Source organism: Schistocerca gregaria, chromosome 5 (genome assembly GCF_023897955.1).
Source record: "Schistocerca gregaria isolate iqSchGreg1 chromosome 5, iqSchGreg1.2, whole genome shotgun sequence".
Taxonomy (NCBI): domain Eukaryota; kingdom Metazoa; phylum Arthropoda; class Insecta; order Orthoptera; family Acrididae; genus Schistocerca; species Schistocerca gregaria.
This window is the reverse complement of record NC_064924.1, coordinates 521,621,119-521,641,934: the sequence shown is the minus strand read 5'-3', so window position 1 is coordinate 521,641,934 and position 20,816 is coordinate 521,621,119. Positions and strand designations below refer to the sequence as shown.

General features: G+C 38.8%; 1 protein-coding gene across 4 annotated transcripts in view; it reads right to left on the bottom strand.

Moving 5' to 3' along the window:
• Positions 1-20,816, bottom strand: part of LOC126272771 (NBAS subunit of NRZ tethering complex-like) — a 410,576-nt gene that overhangs the window by 53,791 nt on the left and 335,969 nt on the right. For all 4 annotated transcript variants that reach the window (XM_049975911.1, XM_049975912.1, XM_049975914.1 and 1 more), the window contains one exon: positions 5,406-5,580. In XM_049975911.1, the coding sequence (XP_049831868.1) occupies positions 5,406-5,580 (175 nt within the window). The remainder of the gene's footprint in view (positions 1-5,405; positions 5,581-20,816) is intronic.

The following is a 20,816-nucleotide window of genomic DNA, read 5'->3' as shown; positions in this document are numbered from 1 at the left end:
GGAACTTGAAACTTTCAGCACAGGGCAGGAGCACGTATAGGAACTATGGCTCAAGTTTAAAAGAATACATAAACACACACTGAATAGATTGTGTACCCAATCGAACAGTCCATAATGTGAGCAAAACTCCAAGGTATATAGTCACCATAAAGAAACTTCTAGAGAAAAACAGAGATTACTGCATAATAGGTGTAAAATAAAGTGTAGGTCTATAGACAGGGAGATGCTGAATGAAATGCATTTGGCTGGCAAGGGAGCAATGCATAATTATTTCATCAAGCACTACAGCAAAATACTGTCAAATGATCTTTCACACAACTCAAAGAAATTCTTGTCGTATGTAATGGCTGTCAGTGGCACCAAAGTTAGTGCCCAGTCCCTGGCGAATGAGACAGGAACTGAAATTGAGGGTAGCAAAGCAAAAGCTGAAATGCTTAACATTGTTTTAAATCTTCCTTTACAAAGGAAAACCCAAGAGAACTGCCCCTATTTAATCCTCATACCACCAAAAAGATAAATGAAATAAGCAATAGTGTCAGTGGTGTTGAGAAACAGCTGAAATTGTTAAAATTGTACAAAGCTCCAGGGTCCAATGGAATCGCTGTCACATTCTATACTGAATTTGCAGCTAAATTAGCCCCTCTTCTAACTATAATCTATCATAGATCTGTTGAACAAAAAGCAGAGCATAGATCTTGGAAGAAAACATAGGTCATAAAAGTTCACAAGAAAGGTAGTAGAAGTGATCCACAAAGTTATCATCCAATATCCTTGACATACATTTGTTGTAGAATCTTAGAACATATTCTGAGCTCAAACATAATAAGGTATCTTTAACAGAATGACCTTAGTGCCAAACAACATGGATTTCAAAAACATTAATCATGTGAAACCAAATTCGCACTTTTCTCGCATGAGATGCTGAAAGTTTTGCATCAAGGCAATAAGGTAGATGCTGTACGTGTTAATTTCAGAAAAGCATTTGACTCAGTACCACAGCTATGCTTATTGTCAAAAGTTCAATCTTATGGTATATCAACTGAAATTTGTGCTGGTTTGAGGACTTTTTGGTAGGGAGGACAAAATTTGTGACTAGACTGATGACTTTTGGGTAGGAAGAACACAGCATGTTAACTTGGATGGAGAGTCGTCAGCATCAGTTGTAGGAGTAACCTTGGGTGTACCCCAGGGAAATGTGTTGGTACCCTTGTTGCTCATGTTGTGTATTAATGACCTTGTAGGCAATATTAATAGCAACATCAGGTCTTTTGCAGATGATGCAGTTACCTATAATGAAGTTAGATAATATTCACTCAGATCTTGGTAAGATTTCAAAGTGGTGCAAAGATTGGCAACTTGCTGTAAATCTTCAGAAATGTAAACTTGTGAACTTCACAAAACAAAGAAATATAGTGCTAAGGACCATGGTATCAATGAGTCACTGCTGGAAATAGCCAACTCATACAAATACCTAGGCGTAACATTCTGTACGGATATGAAATGAAATGATCACGTAGGCTCAGTCGTGGGTAAAGCAAGTGATAGATTTCAGTTTACTGGTAGAATACTGGGGAAGTGCAAACAGTCTACAAAGGAGATTGCTTACAAATAATTTGTGCAACCCATCCTACAATACTGCTCATGGGACTCACACCAAACCGGGTTAACAAAGGATATTTGACATATACAGCAAATGGCACCACAAATGGTCACAGGTTTTTTTAATCCGTGGAAGAATGTCACAGAGATACTGAAGGAACTGAACTGGAAGACTCTTGAAGATATGAGGGTTGAAACTTTAATAGTGACAACTATTTATTTACAGCTCGTACAAAACAGATACATGTTTCAAAGTTTTATTGACCTTTAAAGTAGTCACCAGCATTGTCATAACCCATTTCCAGCAATGTGGAAGTCGTAGGATACTCTTAGCAGTGGCAGTTGTGTTGACAGTTCTAGCAGTGCAGTCTATTGCCCGAGAAATTTGTAGCGGTTCTTAAGTGAATGCCCTAAAGTGTTTCCTTCAGTTTAGAAATCGAGTTGAACTCATGAGGGCTTAAATCAGGGAAGTGCAAGGTAGGTGTTATAGCACTTAGCAGCCCCATAAGTCAAACAAATCAGTATCGGCTTGCACTGCACGTGCTTGAGTATTGTCCTGCAAAATGATGGCCAGGTCCTACAGAAAGTGTCATCATTTCTGTTTCTAAGCTCGTCGTAGGTTGTGTTCCAAAAATGAACAGCATAGAGATAGAAGTGATGACATTTTCTGCAGGACCTGACCATCAATTTGCAGGACAATGCTCAAGTACAGTGCAAGCTGTTACTGATGTTTGACTGATGCGGCTGCTAAGTGCTATACCACCTACTGCACTCCCCTGACTTAAGCCCTCATGAGTTCAACTCAATTTCTAAACTGAAGTAAACACTTCATGGCATTCGCTTCAGAACTGCTACAAATTCATCAGGCAATAGACCACGCCACTCAATCTGTCAACACAACTGGCACTGCTAAGAGTATCCTATGACTTCAACATTGCTGGCAATGGGTTATACACAATGCTGGTACCTATTTCAAAGATTAGTAAAACTTTGAAACACATATCTATTTTGTACAAGCTTTAAATAAATAGTTGCCACTATTAGAGTTCCAACCCTCGTAGATTAAATATCCTCAGAAAGTCTATTAACAAAGTTTCAAGAAAGGGGTTTAAATGGTGACTCTAGGAATATACTACAACCCCCTAGATATTTCTCACCTATGGATTGTGAGTAAAAGATTAGAATAATTGCTGCATGCACAGTGGCATTCAAACCATCATTCTTCCTGCGTTCTATACCTGAGTGGAACAGGAAGAATCCCTAAGAACTGGCACATTGGGATGTACCCTCTGCCAAGCACCTCACCATGGTTTGTAGAGTATAAATGTAGATGTACATGTAGAACCGTGTCAGTGGCAATGACAGATCCTATGCGTGAGCTCGTAATAGGATTGGGAAATCCTCAACTGCGACCTGTGTTTCAATATCAAGACGTAAGACAAGCAATTCTTCACAATCAAATTCGGTATCAGGATCCACAGGAAGGCAGGACCAGGCATCCACACTGGCTTCTTTATATGTAGGTCCAAAATGTATTATTAACTGTAGTGAAACAAGAACAGTACCCAGCATTGTAGGCGGCATGCTGCCTTTTCACGCAAGGAAAACAAGGATTTGTCAGTAATGTAAACATGGAGAGATTAACAAAACAAAAAATCTGGAGAATACAGACTATAGCAAGAGCCTCTTTTTCCACCTGAGAGTAATGTTGATAGGCCAGAGAGAGAGAGAGATTTAGGGAGGGAAAGCAACTGGTCGTTCAGAGCTGTTGGCGTATCAGTGCGCAAGGACTGCACGAAGGCTGTACTGTAAGGCATCAATCTCCAAAACTATGTGCTGGTCTGCAGAAAATTTAACTAAACAAGGGACCACGAGTAGTTTGGATTTGAAAAGCATTTTCACAATGCACAAACAACTTGGGGAAAGTCACTAGCACTGGAGTCACAGTTTACATCCATTTCCATACCCTGAGCAGCCTTTGGTGAATGACACACGGAGGCAATGTGGCTCTTCTTCTGTCAAGTGTTACAAGTAGCCCAGCACTTAGGGCATGCTGAATGTTTGTGCTGAATGAAACGGAAAGGACAAGATAGAAACAGAGAATGCTGACGTTGGTGCTGTGGTGGTTGTGGCTGCTGGGGCCAGCCTCGGTCCACTCGGCACTGAGTCCACATGTTTACCATTGCCACTGCCACTTCATCGTGCAAACTATCTGTCATCTTGTGACACTACAGCCACATCACCCCACATTTCAGTTTGGTCACTCACTGTCCGAGAAAATTCAAAATATTGTGCTATTTGCAAAACTTCTGCCAGCAAGGGGTTTTCATAGAATAAAGCCTTTGGGTGCACTTCCTACTCTAGAGCTAAACGGATAATTGCATTACACATCAGAGTCTGGAAAAAAGTCATTGAGGCATCAGTAATGAACTGACACTTACAGCTAAAGCCGTGAAGTTCGGCTGCCCAGGTCCTGTATGACCGGTTGAGTTTTTTGGGGAATTGGTAGAATTCAACTCGCACTGTTATGATGTGTGTTCCTTTGAGGTGGTAGCTGGACAATAAACCAACATGTGATCACGAGTGCTGCCATTCACGTAAAGGGACAAGCTGACACAGTCATTTGTACATCTTAGGTGGAATCCACAAGAAGAATAAGGTTTCGCACAAATTCGAGTCTGTCACACCAAAAACCAAAATAGGCTTTTTGAATCTTTTCTCATAAACTTCCCAAGCCTCAGTTGAATCATCACACAGAAGAAAAGTGGTTGTACAGACCGATGGAACGGTACCTTGTCTGTTAATAGAAGCTTACAAAGTGGTCACCCCTGAAGTAAGCTGTTCAGTCAGGGAGGGTAGCATGGCATTCATAATGACTTAACCTGATGAAACTGCACTTAATGATTGCACACTCGGAAACAATTTCAAACTTGCCAACAATTATGTAGTATTCAAGTAACATAAATATGACTTTATTCATTAACCTCTGAACAATAACGGAAATAAGCCTCTTGTGACTCCACAAGTAGCAAGTCAAAAGAATCATACAGAAGGGACAACATAAGTGATACACAGACCAACTGACATGAGTGGTACAAACTAAAAGAACATAGTGAGTGTGAGTCAGTGCTGATCTGCACGTATGTAGATGCGAGTCGCTGGTAGACAGTGTGGCGGAGACTGTGCTGTGTGCATGCTTCCTACAGGTGGCCTCTACTGGCTGGCCTGCACCACTACAGGTGGCGGTTGATTTAAGTACACACACACGGTCACACTACACTTAGCGCACTCACACTCACTAGTAGTACGATACACCTATTGGCATCTAATTTGCTGTATGTGACTTCGAGCATCATTCAAAGGTACAACCAAAGTTTCTCTAAACTATTTTACTTCTTACTTTTAGGCAAATGATTTCACAAAATATCTGATTGCTTTTTTTCTTTCTTTTTCAGTTTTTTAAAAATTAATTCCAGTAGTAGCAACCCATCTTCATAGCAGAAACGCATAAATTTGTACAGTTGTTCCTTCACATTGTGCATTGTTTAAAGCATTCATGAATTTTGACTTGGTAATTGGTGAAGTTCATATATGGAATTTCAAGACTATAGCTATTTTTTCAGCTATGTGATTTGATTACCTGTTTTTAGCTCTGTACAAAGTAAACATCCTACGGCATCCAAGTATCTCTACCAAGAAAGAAACACTCACATTCATACTATTAGTCTTCTAATTGGTGCTGTTCACACTTTCAGTAAACATTAAAAAGTTGCAACATGGAAAGTGGAAACAATTAGAGCAGTTACCTCCAGGAAATTTACAGACTGTAATCGTAGTTTTGGAGGCAGGGACTCATCGTAGCACAGTGGCTCAAGTGCAGCCCATGGATCAACCAATGAACATCCTCTGTCATCAGCCACTTCTTGTAAGCGGTGAAGTACATGAGGAAGTAGGGCCAAAGATTCGGGTGCGGGACCATTTCTGAAATGTATCCAAAATTCATGATCTTGTGTTATGTAATTTTCTTGTTACTCTTTCCACACTAAGTTTCTTATACAATTTTTTGGGATAAGTATTAAAAATAAATGTTAATGTTAAAAAGCATATTCAATAAATTTCAATAATCAGCTGTCTGCTTCACCCTTCCTGTAGAATGCTTCCACTAGAAACTTAACTTCAAATAACCATGTTACTGTAGTTTTATAATGTCTGTTTGCAAAACAGGAAATTTTAACAATTATTATCTAAGCATAGGACACCTTTCTCGCAAGCAGTGTTATTTTCGTGTTTTTAGTGACAATACTTAGTTACTACTCACTTGTAGCAGGCTGTTTTGTCTCTCTCCACACCATGACATCATCTCATGAGGAGAATTACAAATGGTGTTGTATCAGATTTGATCATGCATTCTCTGTTGTTATTTTCTACATGTGAACAGTGTATCCATTTTTCCTCTCTCTCTCTCTCTCTCTCTCTCTCTCTCTCTCTCTCTCTCTCGACCCCCCCCCCCCCCCTCTAACCCATATGTGAAACTTATTTATTGGTTTTGCACAAATATCTTTGAAGAGAAATTGAAGAGAAACTGGTAACTCTTCCAGTTTTATATAGCAAAAATGCTAAATCATCATCAATAAATGGTAGTATAAAATAAATTAAATTCTTTTGTTTCATATGGAATGTGATAACAAAACTGTAATGCATATCACAAAATTCAAGAGGTTTTTGTTTGTGTTGATCACGAGAATAACAGCCTGCAAGAACCGGGCAATCACAGAGGGTGGGATTATTGGTAGTTGGGAACTCTAATGTTAGGCGCGTTATGGGGCCCCTTAGGGACTTGGCTGACAAGGAGGGTAGGAAAACCACTGTGCACTTCGTGTGCGTACTGGGTGGAGTCATTCCAGATGTGGAAAGGGTCCTTCCAGATTCCATGAAGAGCACAGGGTGTAGCCAACTGCAGGTGGTTGCTCACGTCGGTACCAATGGTGGGTGTCACTTTGGATCAGAAGATATTCTCTGTGGTTTCAAGTGGCCAACAGAACTGGTAAAGGCTGCCAGTCTTGCTTGCAAGATGAAAGCAGAGCTGACCATTTGCAGCAGAGTCGACAGGACCGATTGCAGACATCTGGTACAGAGCCGAGTGAAGGGTCTGAATTAGAGGCTCAGACGGTTCTGCGACCGTGTAGGCTGCAGATTCCTCAACTTGCGCCAAAGGGTGGTTGGGTTTCAGGTTCCGCTGAATAGGTCAGGTGTCCACTAAATGCAGGAGGCGGCTACATGGGTAGCAGGGGCTGCGTGGTGTGGACTGGGCAGTTTTTCAGGTTAGAGGGTCTCAGGAAAACACAAGAAGCTGGCTAAAGCCAGATATAAGCTCAGCCATGGCAACCAGAATAAAATAATAATTGGATCCTTTTGCCGACCTCCCAGTTCACATGATACAGTTGCTGAAAGGTTCAAAGAAAACTTGAGTTTGATTTCAAATACGTACCTGACTCATACAGTAATAGTTGGTGGTGACTTTCATTTACCCTTGATATGCTGGTGGAAATACATGTTCAATTCTGGAGGTACGCATAAAATATCATCTGAAATTGTGCTAAGCGCATTCTCTGAAAATTATTTCAAGCAGTTAGTTCATGAGCCCACGCAATTAGCTGACAGTTGTGAAAACACACTTGACCTCTTAGCAGCAAATAATCCTGAGTTAACAACGAGCATCAAAACCGATATAGGGATTAGTGAACACAGGGTTGTCATAACAAGATTGAATATTGTAATCCCCAAATCACTGAAAAATAAGCGAAAAATATACCTATTCAAAAAAGCAGATAAAAATTCACTTGACCCCTTCCTGAGAGACAATCTCCACTCACTCCAAAGTGTAAACCAGATGTGGCTTAAATTCAAAGAAATAGTATCGGCAGCAATTGAGAGATTTACACCAAATAAACTAACAAACGACGGAGCTGATCCTTCTAGGTACACAAAACAGGTTAGAACACTGTTGCAGAAACTAACGAAACAAACATGCCAAATTTAAACAGACGCAAGATCCCCAAGATTGGCGATCCTTTACAGAAGCCGGAAATTTAGCACCGAATTCAATGTGAGATGCTTGTAAGAGTTTCCATAACAAAACTTTGTCTCAAAACCTGGCAGAAAATCCAAAGAGATTCTGGTTGTATGTGAAGTATGTTAGCAGCAGGAAACAATCAATACCTTCTCTGCTTGATAACAATGGAGATACTATCAAAGACAGTGCTGCCAAAGCAGAGTTACTAAACACAGCCTTCCGAAGTGCCTTCACAAAAGAAGATGAAGTAAATATTCCGGAATTCGAATCGAGAACAGCTGCCAACATGAGTAACGTAGAAGTAAATATCCTTGGAGTAGTGAAGCAACCCAAATCACTTAATAAAACCAAGTCTTCTGGTCCAGACTGTATACCAATTAGGTTCCTTTACAAGTATGCTGATGCATTAGCTCCATACTTAACAATAATATACAACTGTTCGCTCAAGAAAGGTAGTAGGAATAATCCACTAAATTACAGGCCCACATCGTTAACGTTGATATGTAGCAGGATATTAGAACATATATTGTGTTCGAACAACATGAATTACCTCGAAGGAAACGGTATATTGACACACAGTCAGCATGGTTTTAAAAAGCATCGTTCTTCTGAAACACAACTAGCTCTTTATTCACATGAAGTGCCGAGTGTTATTGACAAGGGATTTCAGATCGATTCCATATTCCTGGATTTCTGGAAGGGTTTTGACACTGTACCACGCAAGCGGCTCATAGTGAAATTGCGTGCTTATGGAATATTGTCTCAGTTATGTGACTGGATTTGTGATTTCCTGTCAGTGGGGTCACAGTTTAAAGTAATTGAGGTAAAGTCATTGCGTAAAACAGAAGTGATTTCAGGCATTCCCCAAGGTAGTGTTATATGCCCTTTGCTGTTCCTTATCTATATAAACGATTTGGGAGACAATCTGAGCAGCCATCTTCGGTTGTTTGCAGATGATCCTGTCATTTATCGACTAATAAAGTCATCAGAAGATCAAAACAAACTGCAAAACTATTTAGAAAAAATATCTGAATGGTGCGAAAAGTGGCAGTTGACCCTAAATAACTAACAGTGTGAGGTCATACACATGAGTGCTAAAAGGAACTCGTTAAACTTCGGTTACACGATAAATCTGTCTAATCTAAAAGCCGTAAATTCAACTAAATACCTAGGTATTACAATTACAAACAACTTAAATTGGAAAGAACACATAGAAAATGTTGTGGGGAAGGCTAACCAAAGACTGCATTTTATTGGCAGGACACTTAGAAAATGTAACAGACCTACTAACGAGACTGACTACACTACGCTTGTCCGTCCTCTTTTAGATTACTGCTGCACAGTGTGGGATCCTTACCAGATAGGACTGCTGGAGTACATCGAAAAAGTTCAAAGAAAGGCAGCATGTTTTTTAGTATTGCGAAACATGGGAGAGAGTGTCACAGAAATGATACAGGATTTGGAATGGAAATCATTAAAAGAAAGGTGTTTTTCATTGCGACAGAATCTTCTCACGAAATTCTAATCACTAATTTTCTCCTCTGAATGCGAAAATATTTTGTTGACACCAACATACATAGGGAGGAACGATGACCACGATAAAATAAGGGAAATCACAGCTCGTACGGAAAGATATAGGTGTTCATTCTTTCTGCATGCTATACGAGATTGGAATAATAGAGAATTGTGAAGGTGGTTCGATGAACCCTCTCCCAGGCACTTAAATATGATTTGCAGAATATCCATGTAGATATAGATTAGAGAGATGCAGGAGTTCAGAGAATGTATGAAGGTATATTAGCAGTCAAACAGAAATGGAATAACATAATGTCAATATTAATGATACGAAATGTACTACATTATGTTTAGCGTAAATGTCAAGCTGGACAACATTTTGCTCAGAGTTATGCTGCTGGATGCATATGAAGGGTTTTTTGTCAGGTAAATTGTTGTTGTTGTGGTCTTCAGTTCTGAGACTGATTTGATGCGGCTCTCCATGCTACTCTATTCTGTGCAAGCTTCTTCATCTTCCAGTACTTACTGCAACCTACATCCTTCTGAATCTGCTTAGTGTATTCATCTCTTGGTCTCCCTCTATGACTTTTACCCTCCACACTGCCCTCCAATGCTAAATCCAAGTAGATTACGCAGCTAGAAACTAATTTGGCTGTCTTGCAAGTAAATTAAAGGTTGTTGTTGTTGTCTTCAGTCCTGAGACTGGCCTGATGCAGCTCTCCATGCTACTCTATCCTGTGCAAGCTGCTTCATCTCCCAGTACCTACTGCAACCTACATCCTTCTGAATCTGCTTAGTGTACTCATCTCTCGGTCTCCCTCTACGATTTTTACCCTCCACGCTGCCCTCCAATGCTAAATTTGTGATCCCTTGATGCCTCAAAACATGTCCTACCAACCGATCCCTTCTTCTAGTCAAGTTGTGCCACAAACTTCTCTTCTCCCCAATCCTATTCAATACCTCCTCATTAGTTACGTGATCTATCCACCTTATCTTCAGTATTCTTCTGTAGCACCACATTTCGAAAGCTTCTATTCTCTTCTTGTCCAAACTAGTTATCGTCCATGTTTCACTTCCATACATGGCTACACTCCAAACAAATACTATCAGAAACGACTTCCTGATACATAAATCTATATTCGATGTTAACAAATTTCTCTTCTTCAGAAACGCTTTCCTTGCCATTGCCAGTCTACATTTTATATCCTCTCTACTTCGACCATCATCAGTTATTTTACTTCCTAAATAGCAAAACTCCTTTACTACTTTAAGTGTCTCATTTCCTAATCTAATTCCCTCAGCGTCACCCGATTTAATTTGACTACATTCCATTATCCTCGTTTTGCTTTTGTTAATGTTCATCTTATATCCTCCTTTCAAGACACTGTCCATTCCGTTCAACTGCTCTTCCAAGTCCTTTGCCGTCTCTGACAGAATTACAATGTCATCGGCGAACCTCAAAGTTTTTACTTCGTCTCCATGAATTTTAATACCTACTCCAAATTTTTCTTTCGTTTCCTTTACTGCTTGCTCAATATACAGATTGAATAACATCGGGGAGAGGCTACAACCCTGTCTCACTCCTTTCCCAACCACTGCTTCCCTTTCATGCCCCTCGACTCTTATGACTGCCATCTGGTTTCTGTACAAATTATAAATAGCCTTTCGCTCTCTGTATTTTACCCCTGCCACCTTTAGAATTTGAAAAAGAGTATTCCAGTCAACATTGTCAAAAGCTTTCTCTAAGTCTACAAATGCTAGAAACGTAGGTTTGCCTTTTCTTAATCTTTCTTCTAAGATAAGTCGTAAGGTCAGTATTGCCTCACGTGTTCCAACATTTCGACGGAATCCACACTGATCCTCCCCGAGGTCTGCATCTACCAGTTTTTCCATTCGTCTGTAAAGAATTCGCGTTAGTATTTTGCAACCGTGGCTTATTAAACTGATAGTTCGGTAATTTTCACATCTGTCAGCACCTGCTTTTTTTGGGATTGGAATTATTATATTCTTCTTGAAGTCTGAGGGTATTTCGCCTGTCTCATACATCTTGCTCACCAGATGGTAGAGTTTTGTCAGGACTGGCTCTCCCAAGGCCGTCAGTAGTTCCAATGGAATGTTGTCTACTCCGGGGGCCTTGTTTCGACTCAGGTCTTTCAGTGCTCTGTCAAACTCTTCACGCAGTATCGTATCTCCCATTTCGTCTTCATCTACATCCTCTTCCATTTCCATAATATTGTCCTCAAGTACATCACCCTTGTATAAACCTTCTATATACTCCTTCCACCTTTCTGCCTTCCCTTCTTTGCTTAGAACTGGGCTGCCATCTGAGCTCTTGATATTCATACACTTGGTTCTCTTCTCTCCAAAGGTCTCTTTGATTTTCCTGTAGGCAGTATCTATCTTACCCCTAGTGAGATAAGCTTCTACATCCTTACATTTGTCCTCTAGCCATCCCTGCTTAGCCATTTTGCACTTCCTGTTGATCTCATTTTTGAGACGTTTGTATTCCTTTTTGCCTGCTTCATTTACTGCATTTTTATATTTTCTCCTTTCATCAATTAAATTCAATATTTCTTCTGTTACCCAAGGATTTCTAGCAGCCCTCGTCTTTGTACCTACTTTATCCTCTGCTGCCTTCACTACTTCATCCCTCAAAGCTACCCATTCTTCTTCTACTGTATTTCTCCCCCCCCCCCCCCCCCCATTACTGTCAATTGCTCCCTTATGCTCTCCCTCAAACTCTGTACAACCTCTGCTTCTTTCAGTTTATCCAGGTCCCATCTGCTTAAATTCCCACCTTTTTGCAGTTTCTTCAGTTTTAATCTACAGGTCATAACCAATAGATTGTGGTCAGAGTCCACATCTGCCCCTGAAATGTCTTACAATTTAAAATCTGGTTCCTAAATCTCTGTCTTACCATTATATAATCTATCTGATACCGTTTAGTATCTCCAGGATTCTTCCACGTATACAACCTTCTTTCATGATTTTTAAACCAAGTGTTAGCTATGATTAAGCTGTGCTCTGTGCAAAATTCTACTAGGCGGCTTCCTCTTTCATTTCTTAGCCCCAATCCATATTCACCTACTATGTTTCCTTCTCTCCCTTTTCCTACACTCGAATTCCAGTCACCCATTACTATTAAATTTTCGTCTCCCTTCACTATCTGAATAATTTCTTTTATCTCATCATACATTTCTTCAATTTCTTCATCATCTGCAGAGCTAGTTGGCATATAAACTTGTACTACTGTAGTAGGTGTGGGCTTCGTATCTATCTTGGCCACCATAATGCGTTCACTATGCTGTTTGTAGTAGCTTACCCGCATTCCTATTTTCCTATTCATTATTAAACCTACTCCTGCATTACCCCTATTTGATTGTGTGTTTATAACCCTGTAGTCACCTGACCAGAAGTCTTGTTCCTCCTGCCACCGAACTTCACTAATTCCCACTATATCTAACTTTAACCTATCCATTTCCCTTTTTAAATTTTCTAACCTACCTGCCCGATTAAGGGATCTGACATTCCACGCTCCGATCCGTAGAACGCCAGTTTTCTTTCTCCTGATAACGACATCCTCCTGAGTAGTCCCCGCCCGGAGATCCGAATGGGGGACTATTTTACCTCCGGAGTATTTTACCCAAGAGGATGCCATCATCATTTAATCATACAGTAAAGCTGCATGTCCTCGGGAAGGTGTTAACAGAATATAAAGACAAACAATAAAATGTTTCTGACTTAGTAGCTCATTTGCAAAGAAAGTAGGAACTTAAGTACTTGTTGCACCAATATCAAACACCCACAGAAAGGTGGGACCAGATCATAGCAAGAAATATTGAGTGTTTCAAAATGAAGGCTGCAGATAACAATTCAAAACTTAAAAACAGTTTTTAATGATACAAACACAGTAAGTGTAATTGTAATCTTCTACAAAACTAAACAGAGTGAAGCAAATTCTTTGAATACTTCGGATATTGCACAAATTTTAATGTTTGTTTTATGGAATACATGGAGCAATCACAAAGATCAAAGTTCATGTTCTGAATAGTTTATACAGCCAATCCAATCTAATATTGGTACATGATGAGCTTTGGATACAATCACAAAAGTGCTATAAAACAGTGAACTTTTTTATGTTTCTGGTACAAGAAGAAATTTGTTTTCTCTCACAGTTACTGCAGACACAAAAATGATGTTCAGAGCCTTGAATTATTCATGTGCTTATCTTAAAGACTGCATCACTAAGGCGCATGTTATTTGGCATGTATAGTCAGTCAAGGTGCTGATTTGTCTCAACCAACTCAAGGTTGAGGTAAATGTAGTTTTGGGCAAAATTTGCAGTTTTGACAATACAGATAGCTGTACCGTAGGTGCAGCCACAGTGGAGGGGTATCTGTTGAGACACCAGACAAACTTGTGGTACCTGAAAAGGGGCAGCAGCCTTTTCCGTAGTTGCAGGGGCAACAGTAAGGATGATTGACTGATCTGGCCTTGTAACATCAACCAAAACGGCCTTGCTGTGCTGGTACTGCAAACGGCGAAAGCAAGGGGAGACTACAGCTAAATTTTTTCCAAGGGAATACAGCTTTACTGTGTGGTTAAATGATGGTGGTGTCTCCTTTGGTAAAATATTCAGGAGGCAAAGTAGTCCCCCATTTGGCGCTCTGTTCGTGGACTACTCAGGAGGACATTGTTATCAGGAGAAAGAAAACTGGCATTCTATGTATCAGAATGTGGAATGTCAGATCCCTTAATCAGGCAGGTAGGTTAGAAAATGTAAACGGAGAAATGGATAGGTTAAAGCTAGATATGGTGGGAATTAGTGAAGCTCGGTGGCAGTAAGAACAACGCTTCTGGTCAGGTGAATACAGGGTTATAAATACAAAATCAAATAAGGGTAATGCAGGAGTAGGATTAATAATGAATAAAAAAATAGGAGTGCAAGTAAGCTACTACGAACAGCACAGTGAACGCATTATTGTAGCCAAATAGACATGAAGCCCACTCCTACCATGGTAGTAAAAGTTTATATACCAACTAGCTCTACACATGACGAAGAGATTGAGGAAATGTACGATGAGATAACAGAAATTATGCAGACAGTGCAGGGAGACGAAAATTTAATAGTCTTGGGTGACTGCAATTTGATAGTAGGAAAAGGAAGAGAAGGAAAAGTAGTAGGTGAATATGGAATGGAGTAAGGAATAAAAGAGGAAGACACTTGGCAGAATTTTGCACAGAGCATAACTTAATCATAGCTAAAACTTAGTTCAAGAATCATGAAAGAAGGTTGTATACATGGAAGAGGTCTGGAGACACTGGATGGTTTCAGATAGGTTATATAATGGTAAGATAGAGATTTAGGAAACAGGTTTTAAACAGTAAGGCATTTCCAGGAGCAGATGTGGACTCTGACCACAATCTACTGGTTCTGAACTGTAGATTAAAACTGAAGAAATTGCAGAAAGGTGGGAATTTAAGAAAATGGAAACCGGATAAACCAAAAGATCCAGAGGTTGTAGAGAGTTTTAAACAGAGCATTAGGGAACGATTGACAAGAATGGGGGAAAGAAATACAGAAGAAGTAGAAGAAGATGAAGAAGAAGAAGAAGAAGAATGGGTACCTTTGAGAGATGAAATTGTGAAGGTAGCAGAGGATCAAGTAGGTGAAAGATGAAGGTTAGTAGAAATCCTTGGGTAACAGAGGAGATATTGAATTTAATTGATGAAAGGAGAAAATGTAAGAACACAGCAAATGAGGCAGGCGAAAAGGAATACAAACATCTCAAAAATGAGATCACAGGAAGTGCAAAATCATTAAGCAGGGATGGCTAGAGGACAAATGCAAGGATGTAGATGCATGTATCACTAGGAATAAGACAGATACTGCCTACAAGAAAATTAAAAAGAACTTTCGTCAAAAGAGAACCACTTGTATGAATATCAAGGGCTCAAATGGAAATCCAGTTCTAAGCAGAAAGCTGGAATCAGTATATAGCGATAGAGGGTCTATAAAGAGCAATGTACTTGAGGACAATATTATGGAAATGGAAGAGGACGTAGAGGAAGATGAAATGGGAGAGATGACACTGCGTGAAGAAATTGACAGAGCAATGAAAGACCTACGTTGAAACAAGGCCCCCGGGAGTAGACAACATTCCATTAGAACTACTTATAGCCTTGGGAGAGCCAGCCTTGGCAAAACTCTACCGTCTGGTGAGCAAGATGTATGAGGCAGGCAAAATACCCTCAGACTTCAAGAAGAATATAATAATTCCAATGCCAAAGAAAGCAGGTGGTGTCAGATGCGAAAATTACTGAACTATCAGTTTAGTAAGTCACAGCTGCAAAATACTAACATAAATTCTTTACAGACAAATGGTAGAAGCTGACCTTGGGGAAGATCAGTTTGGATTCCATAGAAATGTTGGAACACGTGAGGCAATACTGACCCTACGACTTATTTTAGAAGATAGATTAAGAAAAGGCAAACCTATCTTTCTAACATTTGTAGACTTAGAGAAAGCTTTTGACAATGTTGACTGGAATACTCTCTTTAAAACGCTGAAGGTGGCAAGGGGAAAATACAGGGAGCAAAGGGCTATTTACAATTTGTACAGAGACCAGATGGCAGTTATAAGAGTCGAGGGGCATGAAAGGGAAGCAGTGGTTGAGAAGGGATTGAGACAGGGTTGTAGCCTATCCCCGATGTTATTCAGTCTGTATATTGAGCAATCAGTAAAGGAAACAAAAGACAAATTTGTAATAGGAATTAAAATCCATGGAGAAGAAATAAAATCGAGGTTTGACAATGACATCGTAATTCTGTCAGAGACAAAGGACCTGGAAGAGCAGTTGAACGGCATGGACAGTGTCTTGAAAGGAGGATATAAGATGAACATCAACAAAAGCAAAACGAGGATAATGGAATCTTGTCGAATTAAATCTAATGATGCTGAGGGAATTAGATTGGGAAATGAGACACAGTAGTAGATGAGTTTTGCTGTTTGGGGACCAAAATAACTGATGATGGTTGAAGATGAGAGGATATAAAATGTAAACTGGCAATAGAAGAGCGTTTCTGAAGAAGAGAAATTTGTTAACACTGAGTATAGATTTAAGTGTGCGGAAGCCATTTCTGAAAGTATGTGTATGGAGTGTAACTATGTATGGAAGTGAAACATAGACGATAAATAGTTTAGACAAGAAGAGAATAAAAGCTTTTGAAATGTGGTACTACAGAAGAATACTGAAGATTAGATGGGTAGATCGCATAACTAATGAGGAGGGGCTGAATAGAATTGGGGAAAAGAGGTATTTGTGGCACAACTTTATTAGAAGAAGGGATCGGTTGGTAGGACATGTTCTGAGACATCAAGGGATCACCAATTTAGTACTGGAAGGCAGTGTAGAGGGTAAAAATTGAAGAGGGAGACCAAGAGATGAATACACTAAGCAGATTCGTAAGGATGTAGTTTTCAGTAGGTACTGGGAGATGAAGAAGCTTGCTCAGCTTAGAGTAGTATAGAGATGCATCAAACTAGTATCCGGAATGAAGACCACCACTACCACCACCACAAAGCAACAACAACAGAATATCTGGAAATATACGAAGTTTTAACACAAAATGTTGTTGTTGTTGTTGTTGTTGACAAGGAATTATGTCAAATGAGAGCAGAGAGTTAGTAACAAAGAAGTAATTTTACTTCACGAAGTCAAAGTAAGGATCTCTGTGCAGTTATTCCTGCTGGCATTTGTGGTCTCATGGAATTTCCTTCACTGAATGGAGGAAGGTACTTACTGTGCTTTACATGTGATTTTTCATGCCTTAGAAATTAGTTTCTCACATTCAATAAAGAGGAAACAGATACCTACACTCAAGACTTGGACAAATATAAATTCATATTTGGAAAATACAATGTTAATGGTCTATGGAAAATAATTTTGACATCCCTGCAAGAGATGCACATAAATAATAATCTGAAAAAAAGTAAAATATATATTTATTTACCAGCTTTTCATGCAAGGGTTTGCTCGTATAGATGTATGTCACATATATTGTCACCCATCTATTCCTCCCCTCTCTCTGTCCATCTCATATGTCATCCAGTTTTTATTCCCATCCCCACCCTAATGGGAGATGGTTTTTACCCTAGTGCTACAACTTTCCACCAATCAATACATATTATGTATACCAATCTGATTGAAAGTGATCCCTTGGTTTAGAAGGAAATGTGGAACACGAAACACGCACGCGCACACAAGCTTTATCAGAGGCTTTTCTCATGTACATGTATGTCATATACATTGCACGTGTCAGTTACCCCTTCCCTGCACACACCCTCCCCACAAGTACATGTGCAATCAGTTAAAATTTGTAATAACAGATGTAACACAACCTGCTATAGTACCTATACAGTATGTCAAAATTCAGCACCAGCGAACAAATAAATGAAAGTAATAAAATAGTGGACCATTTTTAACTAAAAGTAGTCTTTGTCACAGTCATATCTGCATAAAAAGTGGTAAATTTTACATGGAAGATTAGCTATGGGAAATTCTTGTACAATATGGGTGTTGCATTTCTTGAATATTTGCCAAAAGCAAATACAAAATCACATTTCTTAGCAATGTTTTGAATATTTTAAAAGGAATCAAGCTGATTTTGTGTGGTGATTTGTTACTGTGTATGAGACATGGTATCCATCTCCTCGTGTCAGGAACTAAGTAACAAACCAAGGTGTCAGTGTAAAGTGGAGGCCTGTACTAAGAGGAAAAGTCGATTCCATCTGCCAGAAAGATTGTAGTTAGAATTTTAAGAGTGTCAGAAAAGACTGCTCTAATCAGTTACCTTTTAAATAATAAAACAGTAATTGGAAAATAATACTAAACAAGACTTTCAGACCAACAATTTGAAACAATACTTAAGAGACCTGGGCCTCAAAAGAAAATACCTACATAGAAATTCTGGGAAAACTGATGAATATGCAGCATAAATTATTGAAAAATCCACCCTATTTTACAATTTTGGAACCTACAGGAATTTGTGATTGGAAAGTGTTATGGCAGTTGAAAATGAGTGTTTTGTAGACTCTACTGACTGGAAAACATTTACTTAATGCATTCATTCAACTTCTCTGACTGCACCAGTCTACAAGAAAGGACCCACAATTACCACTGCATTTTAATATTTTAGTTATACCAATAAGAAAACAATTAATCTACCTGTGATGGTTCGCCTTCTTTATATTTTCATTGATTATCCTTGGTGTCGACTTACTGCGTTGCTACACTGGCTGAAAAATGGAGTGTGGAAGTACAACACTGATTACTTTAAATAATGTAGCCAACAGGTGCACATTTGCGTTTCATAGTACTTTACTTTCACTGTTCTCAACCCCCAATAATACACAGTTATATATGAGCAGTGCACTATTGTTGTACTTTTCTATAAGCCTCAGTAATAGTTTGCAGGTGAACCTCCATATACTGCTACAATAGTTTACTGTTGAAGATCTATGAGTAGTAAAAACCTAACCACAATGTTCACAGTTCTTGAAGAATAGAACGGAGCAGACACTGTCATTGTTTTTAACACATGGCCTAATTGTGTTACACTTATTTCAGGGATGCATTGTTGTTGATCTAACCAATACAGGTTCCTCACCTGAAACTCTGTCGTGGACTGACTGTCCCCTGACCAAAAATCGGCCCCTTTGTCTCATAACCAAAAATAGGAACTGAAACTTCACATTGTTCAATGTTTAATTTATAGAAATTACAATTAAAACTTAACTCATTAAATTAACTGAATACGTCAAAAAATTCTGTCTTTTTAACAGTTTCTCCTACTACAAGAGTCACACCAAATTATTTGTTTAAATTACGAAATTAACAAATATAAGTATGCAAACAATACTTTGGACAAAATTGTTAATTACTTTTGAATTAATTAAGAGCTGGCTTTGCTAACATGTTTCCGAATAGAACCAAATAGATCCATTATAAATACTATTAGTTGTTCCTCAAAATGTTTATAATTAGTACAGAATTTATATTTGTTTATATGTCAACAATAGAATTTAAGTTACGAAACAAATAATGATTTCACCCTATAACAAAAGAAACTACTAACTAGGAATAGTTCAAATAAATTAGAAAATCAATTACATATATAAAACTAAACACAAAATTAGATCTGGAAATATATTATTTAAAATGAGGCCCAAATGCAGATTATACTCACATATGTTAATGGTAATTAGTTAAAAGTGAAGAAATGAATTTTAAGGAGGCAGATGGCAAAACAAGGGGGGAAGCAAAAAAATATCCTAGTTTGCTTTGTCACATTCCAACAAGAGACAGACAACAATGAAGGACTGGTCACCCTTTATCAATCGCATATCTGTTTCATGAGCTTTAGATTGGTCATTTGTAATGAAATCCATCATTCCAAGTGCATCAAATGGCTAAAACGAAACAGGTAAGTAATTAACCTTAACTGTAATCATTGATTTATCAAAGTACATTCAGCTCTCTACCATGCCTGAGGTACATTTCCGTTAGTGGTGAAGTTCCAGAAAGATTTTTTGGTTTTGTTGATATTTTTAACAAAATGGCTGTTATAAAAAATTTCCAATAGCTATGTCCCATGCATGAAACTATGATGAACATTTAGTCAAAATGGTAAAGGAATATATTACCTATATTTTAAAACTGCCTGATAGTATTCATGACACTCCTGATGAATGGGATAGTGATACATATACCAAAGCTCGAGGTTTCAGCAATGTTCTTCAAGAATTTGAGTAGCATTCTTACTTCAGATATTTGGTGAAGTATCTGGGATGACTGGTAATCTTTTTGACATTATGCAAACTAAAATACTTTCTGTAAACTTTTGTATGGCTAAGATAGCAGAAACTAAATTGTATGTTCACAAGAAAAGAGTTGGGCTTGATACAGTTTGGTCCAGTTGTGAAGAAATTTGCAAAGGGCTCAAGAAAAGCTGTTACTATCAAGAATCTGACCCCACAACCTATCATCAATGTCTACACTATGAAATTTATGTCATGATAAATCAGCAGCTGGAGGTTTGGTTTGAAGGGCTTGAAAAACTCAAGAGCAAAACAGAAGAAATTTTCCTGAGGAAGATATTTGCTCACTAAAAGATAGTTACGAGCAACATTATGATTTTGGTTATATCAAATACGCATTCACAGTGGTTTATTTGACAGAGGAATGCCTTTCTATGGAACGGCACCAGCTTCTTTCCTACCCACAGAGTATTGGTTAGTTATCCTCTGCGTTCACTGAACTTTATAAGCTCTATACCCTTGAGTTAGTAATACCTGTAACCATTGCAACTCCTGAATGTCTTTTTCTGCACTTCGCAGAATTCGTAGCGACTACAGGAACTCCCAAGGCTAAAAAAACACACTCAAAGCTGCCAGTATTGTCGACAGAAGAAGTGGTGGAGTATTTACTGCTGTCAGAGGTAGTTCATGTGAAATAGTATGGGTAGAGGTTATACCTGACAATCAGACTAAACTATTAATTGGATCGTTTTAGCAACCTCCCGACTCAGAAGACATAGTTGCTGAACAGTTCAAAGAAAACTTGAGTC